Source organism: Cebidichthys violaceus, unplaced genomic scaffold, assembly GCF_023349555.1.
Source record: "Cebidichthys violaceus isolate CVI_PGR_0920_01 unplaced genomic scaffold, fCebVio1.0.p SCAF_47, whole genome shotgun sequence".
In the NCBI taxonomy this organism is placed as follows: Eukaryota; Metazoa; Chordata; class Actinopteri; order Perciformes; family Stichaeidae; genus Cebidichthys; species Cebidichthys violaceus.
The window spans coordinates 1,714,301-1,723,407 of NW_027176672.1; the positions used below are offsets into that span (position 1 = coordinate 1,714,301).

General features: G+C 41.8%; 1 protein-coding gene across 2 annotated transcripts; it reads right to left on the reverse strand.

Moving 5' to 3' along the window:
• Positions 1-233: 233 nt before the first annotated feature.
• LOC137886966 (transcription factor-like 5 protein) lies at positions 234-4,653 on the reverse strand. Of its 2 annotated transcripts, none has more exons than XM_068729703.1 (7): positions 4,616-4,653; positions 3,395-3,979; positions 3,161-3,293; positions 2,914-3,073; positions 2,649-2,811; positions 1,300-1,441; positions 234-979 (listed from the first exon to the last, which is right to left on the reverse strand). In XM_068729703.1, exons 2-7 carry the CDS (start codon positions 3,958-3,960, stop codon positions 848-850), a joined length of 1,296 nt encoding a protein of 431 aa, XP_068585804.1. In that variant the 5' UTR covers positions 3,961-3,979; positions 4,616-4,653; the 3' UTR covers positions 234-847. The 2 variants fall into 2 exon arrangements, with proteins under 2 accessions (XP_068585804.1, XP_068585805.1); XM_068729704.1 differs by lacking the exon at positions 4,616-4,653 and adding an exon at positions 4,350-4,555.
• Positions 4,654-9,107: the final 4,454 nt, after the last annotated feature.

A 9,107-nucleotide genomic window follows, 5' to 3' on the forward strand; every position in this document is an offset into this window, starting at 1 on the left:
TTTCTTTGTTTTTTCAATTACACGTGAAGTCTCTAGATTTGAGAATCAAAAACAAAATAAAACTTGGTGGATGCATAAATCAGACGTTGTAAAATAAATTTAATAATCTTAGCAGTATTTTTTTTTTTTTTCCTTTCTTTTTTCTTTTTAAACTACAATGACCACATCCACTGTGTACTACCGGTGCTGTAACTATTAAATATACATGACCTTAAATACTATTTATTATTTGTGGGTGACTGTTGTATGTACAGTAAGATGCTACAGCGACATGTTGTAAGAAAGAACAAATAAAGCCACTTTTCAGTACAACATTACTCTTCTCTACACATCAAATGAACAGCCTAGTATGTCAGAGTAATACGCCGACGCATGGCGATCAAGTAACCCAGTTCGTTCACACAGTAGCAACACTTAAGTATTTCAGTGCATTTGCAAACATTAAATAAAAACATTTGAATCAAGCATGTAAAAGGTGTACTTATAATAAAACAATGTATGATAGCTGAAGAGGTGGAATCAAATCATTAGAAAGGGAAACAGCGCCACCTGTGTATGGCTCTGGGAAAAGACTTTTCATAAACAATGTGGGGGGGGGGAATATATCAGCTGATGCAGTGTGGCTTTTGAGATGCAGCTGGAGAAAACCAGCCGTGTTTGAGCATCCCTAAATATGTGTTACATAGTCAGAAGCAGAGCTCCTCTAAGAAAAGGATGCTTTTTGTCAGTTAAAATGTGACGACACACATTGACCTCACCCACAGCCGGGCCTCACGGGGACGACCCAGGCTTAGTTCAGAGGTCCTCAGATATCTGGCTGATGTGTGGAGATGAAGCAGTGAAAGGGTCATTGCTCTACCGACAGAGGGACGCTCAGCGTGTCCTCCTCCTCCTCCTCCCGGTGGATTGGGTCCGGGCCTGAAGAAGGGCTGGATTTAAGAAAGCGTCCTTTGCCTTCAGCGAAAGCCTTCTGGAACTCCTGTGAAGCAAATGATTGTGGCTGATGACAGATAGTACCGATACCTTATTATTATTAGTCTGTGTCTGTCTAGACTCCCCCTCCTTTACTCCAGGTGGTGGTGGTGGTGGTGGTGCACACAGTGAACATAATGTGGTGGATTGTTTCACTTCGCTGCCAAGATTTTTAGCACAGACTGCAACGCTAGATGAGCCATCACAGTAAAATAATAAAGTTCATCTGCATTACTTCTTACTCAGGCAGCAAGAGCAGCTCCGAGGGTTTCAAGTCTCAAATGATTCAGTTGCAGGAGGATGAAGTCAAACTCAACACACACTCACTTCTTTCAAGGTGTCTCCGTATGTTTTCTTGATGTATCGGAGGAAGGTGGTGGTCCACTGCAGGGTGCTCACTTTGTCTGTATCCGACTCACAAAATGGCACCAGCGTGTTCAGCTCGTCACAGTACAAACGGATCATCTTCCTGTGCACAAGACAAAGACGTTGCGTACGCCATTATCGGCGTCTCTCAAACTTCACCGACACGGTCTTTAGACCCTGAGGTCTCGAGTCCCAGAGGGGACAGTTTGATGGCATAGCAGCCTGAGACAGCACACAGTACAGAGAGACAGGAAACATCGGGGGACAGGAGGGTCTAACACGCAACAAAGGTCCCCAGCTGGAATTTTTCATATTATATAATTATATAATATATTATATTTCAATGCCACTTCATGACATACTGGAGTCTGACTTTTTAATGACATCCGATACTATGACTTTTTATGACATAAAACAACTTTTTCTTTGACTTATTCTAATGACACACTATATTTCGAAACATACTATATTGCTCTTTTTCATGGCCTACTGTACTATGACGTGTTCCTGAAATACTAACTTGTAAAACATGCTAAGGCATACTATACTATGACTTTCAAATGACATATATGATGAGTGTTTATGACATACTATGATAGTACTTTTCATGACATTCCTCCTAACTCTTCGCCATATCCTCGTCGCTCTCGGCCGCTCTGTTTTATGCGTACGAGTTATTTATTTGTGAGGTTTGATTTACTTGAACTTTGACCCGTTTTCCTCGCGTCTCCAGAATCGCAATCCTCCGACTCCCCCACCGGCCTCAGCAGCTCGTTACCGTGACCTCAGAGCTCAGACTCTCCCCGTCCTCATCAGCCGACAAGAAATCCTTCATTCCTCCACACTCTGAGTCTGGGTCTGAGTCTGGGGCCGCCCATTACGGATCGGAACATAGACTCCCCGACATAATACTTTGACTTATTTATCATTTTTTTCTGACATACTATACTGACTTTTTTAATGACTTACCATATTATGACTTTTTATTGAGAGAGTCAAGAGTTCAAACTGACAAACAGGAAGTGAGTGCATCCAATAGCTTTTATAATAGGGGGGGGGGACTGTACCATGATGAGCAGAGTTCAGAGGCTACCATAAACAATATATATATATAGTTAATATTTCTATGTTATGACAATTATAAAAGTAGTTTATTGTTTTGCATTACACACTTGTTATACTAACATTATTTTTCACACCCCAAGAGAATAAACGTGACTGTGACTAGAAAACATCACATTCTGATTAAAAAGTACATTCATATTTATGGGTCATTATGTCATAGGAGCATGTCACAGACTGTGACTCACCTGCGTTTCCTCTCCTTGCTGTTGTGTACCTCCCTGCGCTGGATCAGTGACAGATGAGATCGAGCTCTTTTCGAGGTGCTGCTGCCCGGTTCTCGGGCCGAAGCGGCCTTGCTGGGTCGAGAGGTGTTGAGCTTTTTGAAGGCAGCCGGTGTCGCCGCGTCATCTTTGAAAAACACGAGCGTATAAGACTAAATCAAGACACAAAGCAACGACAAAAAAACACAAACGTATGAAAGAAGAGTGGGTTTAGAGTACTGATCATTACCTCCTGGGGTCACAAACTGCTGCTCCTCTGTTGAGTGGCTGCCACTTGTATAGTGAGCTTTCGTAACAACCCTCTCCGGGCGGAAGTTAAATGAGAACTTGGGTTTAATTAAACCCTGATGCTTGTTAGGGTCAACCATATGAGGATTATGGCCCATCACCTGAGGTTGAAACAGGGAAATAGAGGGTTGAACAATGAGTTCCTATACAAGCTCGTCAGACGGTGCATATTTTGTGTGTCGTCATACTTGTTCACACATGTTGGTGTTAAATACACCTCCTGCATATGGGCTGGACACCTCAAAAGGATTGTCTCTGTCAGTGGTCAAGTGTATCACGGCCTCTTGAGCCTCTGCAGACTGCTGAAGCATCGTCAAAAAACTGAAACCCAACAACGGACATTTTTGCACATTCCATAGAAATGAGCATTATGGGGCTATATTTACTAACAAACAGCAGTAGACTATGTTAGTGACGCCTACTTGCTGAGAACTGCAGACTGAATATCTTGCTGTCTCGGGGTGTCAGCAGACAGGGTGTTAAACCTTTTCTCCAAGCAAACCCTGGCAGCCGATCTGGACCTGGAGTACGTGCTGCTGTTGGCACGTAGTTCAGTCGGGCTGTCTTCGCCTCGGACTCTGGCCAGCACGAAACCCGGGACCTCTCCGTGAGAAGCCGGTGTCTTCTCTCCCGGCATCGCCTGATTGTGTTCATCCGTCGACGTCGACAGGTCGATGGCTTGAGTGGTCAGGCTGGGGGACGTCACTTTGCCGTCTTTAACCGTCACCGTAGGAGCTGGGTGAGATCTGGCGGCGGGAAACTCTGGAGGGGCAACGTGTACCTCCATTTGAGCCTGGATGAGGTGCTGCAGGTGCGTGCACTCAACCTCGGACATCTCCGCCAGACCGAGCTCAGGTCCCAGCATCTGCGCGTGATCAATCGTCACACATCCGCCGTGGCTCAAAATCACCCCGCCGAGGTCACAGGGGTGTTCTCTGGATGAAGGGGATGCATGGAGGGTTGTACACGCTGAGGGGAACGATGACATGCTTCACTCTAGAGATGGGCTGCAGATCAAGGAAAACAACATGTATATATATATATATTACAGTATATATGTATATATTACCATCCTTCACTCTAGAAATGGGCTGCATATCAAGGAAAACAACATGTATATATTACAGTATATATGTATATATATGTATATATTACCATCCTTCACTCTAGAAATGGGCTGGAGATCAAGGAAAACAACATGTATATATGTATATGTATATATTACAGTATATATGTATATATTGCTCTTTGTACACTGACACCAGAACAAGCTATGTAGCTTCAGCTCCGTGTTAATTAACTAGAAAACATTATATTATTATTAACATGATTAAAAAATGTACAAAAGTGTTGTTCAAATTAGCCGAAACAACTTACATCATCCCCCAACTCCAAGACGTCAGTTAGCCCGCGGCTAATAACCAAAGCTAACGTTAGCTCGTGACTTAACGTTAGCAAAAGAGGAACTTTTAAGCTAGTGAATTTGAAAAGACGTTGGCGTAACCTACGCTAACGTTAAATAGTAAATATTAAACATTTTAAATTAATATGTATGTTCAATATATACTAGTTGGACTCTAAATAAGATGCAGCTGTTATTCATCTTTCTCTACGGGTCTTATTCTTTTGTGTGTTAAACTTACTGTGATGGCCGCCGGTGATGACCATAGAAGAAGACAACTGACGTCCAACCACCGGACGTCGTTACTCGTTACACTGAGTCACTGTCAACTCAGTGGGTTGACAAGTTTCACGATTTCCAGGTCCATGATTATGCTAATGTGAAGTATAATTAAGTATAATACTTAGTTCCTGTACTGTAAAAATGATTACTATACATCAAACTGTCTTTGCAAATATCCCAACAACTGGCAGAAGCTTCTAAATTTTAATAATATATATAAATAAATATAATACACTGTGCAATACTACAATTATTCTGTCTGTATATATAATATTACAGCACAACAATTATAACAATTATTCTGTCTGTATATATAACATTTTAGTTATTGTGGATTTTTTACTTTTTTATTTATTTAATATTCTTTACTGTTGTATTACTTATTTACTTATTTATAATACTTGTTTTGATCTTGTTTTTTTACTATGTCTCTTGTTTGCACTATACTGCTGTAATCCTGTAAATGTCCCCACTGCGGGACTAATAAAGGATTATCTTATTTGTTCTAATAGTAGGTCTCCTGGACTAGAAAACTACTATTAAAGGGTGATTTTGTTTGTTCATTTTGTCATTTTACAGGAGCAAAAACAATCTGCCAAAAGTGCTCTTTTACAAAATACTTTGTAGTAACTTGGGCTACACCTGATCCCAATCATGACACTATGTAATTGTCATTACAATAAAAGAGTCATAGAGCACAAAGAGACAACATTAACCACCAACCAACATGTGTTAAATCAGACAGTATGTATACATAGGAAACTGGAAATTATCATTAATTGTGTACAATGTTAGAGTTCAAAGTAGGCTGAAATCAAAAAATAAAAGATCAATATCAACTCCTTGGTGGATGCTGTGTTGCCTGATGAGGGACTGAAGAATGATGTCGCCCTCTTCTGGTCGACCATGAGCTTTGCAGGTGGCTGTGGGAGATAAGACACAATACTGCCTCAGGCAGATTCAGTCCTCTATGAGCATGATTTATTTTTTGACTTTCTCTTCTCCCTTCCCTCTCTTTTGCTCACCCATTGTCTATCTCCACCTGCTTGTCTCATCATGAGCCCTTAAGAAACCCGACAACAGATTACAAGGTAGTGTTTGTGTGTGAATTAGGTCATCCCCATGTTATTGTGAGAACACCATGACTCTTTCCAGAGCACAAGTGGGTCAATAAGGCAAGTTAAAGAGAGACCGGAGTTTCTCCATGACAGTAAATGTGCTTGTTTTTGTGTCTTACAATACTGACCATTCGCTATATTCAATGGTAGAATGTTTACTAAATTACTGTACTTGTACTTGAGTATACAGTACATATTTCATGCTACTTTGTATTTCTACCTCACTACATTCCAGGCAAATATGAAGTCATTGTACAAATTTAACTAAATTATTACATATAATATATTTAATTGCAGATTAACACTTAAATATATGATTATCTGATAAAGTATTTTGCATTGTGATATATAACCTATCAAATATAGTAGCTAAAATTCATAAATAGCTTAAATAAATAAAATATACCTCCACATGAATGTGTTGAAAGTGACATGGACTTTTTTTCTGCATGTTTACTTCTACTATGAGTACATTATACTTGGAACAGTTTTCCTTGTTGTACCTTTACCTAAAGGAACAGTTCACCCCAAATCAAAAATACAGTGTTCCTCTTCTGTAGTGCTATTTATCAGTCCAGATTGTTTTGGTATGAGTTGCTTGGTTTTGAAAGTATGGGCCATAGAGATGTCTGCCTTTTCTCGCATATATTGGGAGTATATGGCTTGCTAAAGCCCCCAAAAATTACATTTGAACTCAACAGCAATGTCTCTTTCCAGAAATCAGACTTAATACAAATTTTAAAAAAGATATATGAATTTATTGAGCTCTTACATTCTAAAATAACAATGAAACAAGCCATTTTTTATCAGCAGAATAACATAAAAGCCAGATCAAGGCTACTGTACTGACACTATGGCTATGTTAAATATCAAAGAAACAAAACAAAACTGTACATTCTCTGTACAAAACATGTCTTACCATTTCCAATTAGAAATGCACATCGAGTTGAAGTGATTGATTTTAGTTTAGCATTTAGTCATAATCCAATAAAAACCAAAAAAAAACAAAAATGAATCTTTGACTGCTAGACAAACTAAAACATAAACTCAAATACCTCAGAGCATTTTCATATCAAGCTACAATGTCTGATCTTCCGCCTGGCTTTGCCTGTAGGTCTTTTTGAAGTGTCAATAAGACAAGGACAAACGCTTTCCTTAAGAACAAATACATTCAGTGTGTGTTATGCTGTAGTATCTCTATTCAATGTGATGATACTAAGACACTTTTTGAAAGTCTAGTTTCGACAGCCTTACTGTCCTGAGGGGTCTATGCGTCATAATTTTAGCCTGTGTCTAACTTGACTGGACATTGCTTTTATTTCCATCACTGTCCATACTCTCATTGGTTTTCATTTCTACACATTTATCTTGTTTACCAGTTTCATTGACCACTTCCTTTTTTTGTTTTCCATCCCCTTTGTTTTCATCTTCAGCTGTGCTTATTTTACCAGCAGGACTTTTCTCCTGCTCCTGTCTTTGACCTCTGATCGACTCTCGTTCTCGACTCACTGGTCTACCTTTACTCCACGTCCTGTCTGTTGGGTGACCTATTTTTTTCCGTTTTGGGCTAAGGACATCAGGATTGTTGATCATATGATTCGGATAGCGTATGATACCTTCTGTTGGAGTGGGAAGCAAGGCAGCTCTGTGTCTCTGGGGCTTTACTGCATGCTGAGTTGGACCTAGGGGTCCATTGTATGTTGCAGAATGTGGATCCCTAGGGCCTTGGGATCTGTCAACTAGATGAGGACTATTGAAATGAGGTGATGCTGTCATTTCTGGCCCTCTGCTATCACATCCTGGGCCCCTTATATTTGACCCTTGAATGTCATCCTTCATGGCTGGCTCAAATTCTAACCCTGGGCCCATATCTGGAAATCTTCTATCAGACCGAGGACCCTCAGTGTTTGTATCCCACCTCCCAAGCCCATGTCTTGTATCTGAACTTACCGGTTCTCCCCTAATATCTGTTTTACCAGGCCCTAACCTTCTCATATCTGGATGTCTTTTTCCCCTCCTAAAATCATGCTCAAATCGTTGTCTACCTGTTCTAGGGATTTCCACGTCTACACCTTGCATTTCAGATCCCCCACAATCTGAAAACCTTTCATCAGTCCCTGGACTGTCAATGTTTGAAATTCTGTTTGCAGGCCCTGAACGTCTTGAATCTGGACCTCTGGGGCCTCTTCTATCGAGACCTTCCATTTCAAAATCTCTCCTGTTTGAGCATGATTTCATCAAGTCTGGAGCCCCATGTCCTTCCATGTCTGGCCTTCTCATATTACCCCTGAAATCTGGCTGCATCCAGTCATTCTCAATATCCCCTACTCTCATATCTGATCCTGGTTCTCCCATATTTGGACCTCTTCTATCACAGCCTTGACCTCGATGGTCTGGAACTCTTTCCCCACTGAAAAATGGTCCACGCCCCCTTCTATTTGGTCCAGCACCCCTTCTTTCTGGCTCCCTCCATCCATTTCCAGGTCCTCCCCTACCAGGCCCTGGGCAAACTATATCTTGGTCACCCTGGACAGGCCCTGGGCCCCTGCAAACAGGACCACTCCAGTCATCTCCTGGACCTCTCAAAGGCCCTGGAAATTGCATATTTTGTCTTTCCTGTATGAACCTTGGCCCCCTACTTTCAGGGCCTCTCCATTCCCCACAAGAACTTTGACTACTATGTTCTTGAACCTGCTCACCGGGACCTTCCTGGATGGGGCCTGGACCTCTGTTGCCATATGTTTTCCAATCATCTCCTGGGCATTCTCTTTCATTTCCTACAGACTCCATATTGGGCCCTCTTCCATCGGACCATTGTTCCTCTGTATCAAGTGCAGAGCCCCTAAAGTCTGGCCCTTTCCATCGATCTCCCCGATTTAGACTGCTTATATTTGGCCGTGGTCCTCTAATGCCTCTCCTTATAGGCCTTGAACCCCTCAAGTTTCGTCCTCTTCTATCAGCTCCTTGGCCAGCAATATCTTGGCTCTCTTGGATAGGTTCTGACCCGCTAAAGTCAGGCCCTCCCCAGTCATCTCTTCTTTGCCTTAGACCTTCTGAGTTTGGACTTTTCTGTCTGATGCGTGGGCCTCTAAAGTCTGGACCACCAGATCTTCTGCATTCTGGTCCGAGGCCCTCCATGTCCGGACCTCTTCTTTCAGGCTCAGGCTCCCTGAAGCCTGAGCCTACAGGTTCTTGTCTGCCAGGCCCAGGGCTCTCAATGTCTGGACATCTACTTTCACAACCTAGTCCTCTAAAATCTGGACCTCTTGGATGTTTCCCATCAGGCCCTGGAGCATCCATAACAGTTCTTTCAGGCCTCATCCCCCTGATGTG

What these genes read in the sequence shown, in the direction of transcription:
- LOC137886966 (XM_068729703.1), bottom strand. Translation starts at nt 3,960, where the DNA reads ATGTCATCGTTCCCCTCAGCGTGTACAACCCTCCATGCATCCCCTTCA. An exon ending in ACACCAACATGTGTGAACAA is followed by an intron (nt 3,074 to 3,160) that starts GTATGACGACAC and finishes TTTCAACCTCAG; the next exon opens with GTGATGGGCCATAATCCTCA. An exon ending in GCAGTTTGTGACCCCAGGAG is followed by an intron (nt 2,812 to 2,913) that starts GTAATGATCAGT and finishes TGTTTTTCAAAG; the next exon opens with ATGACGCGGCGACACCGGCT.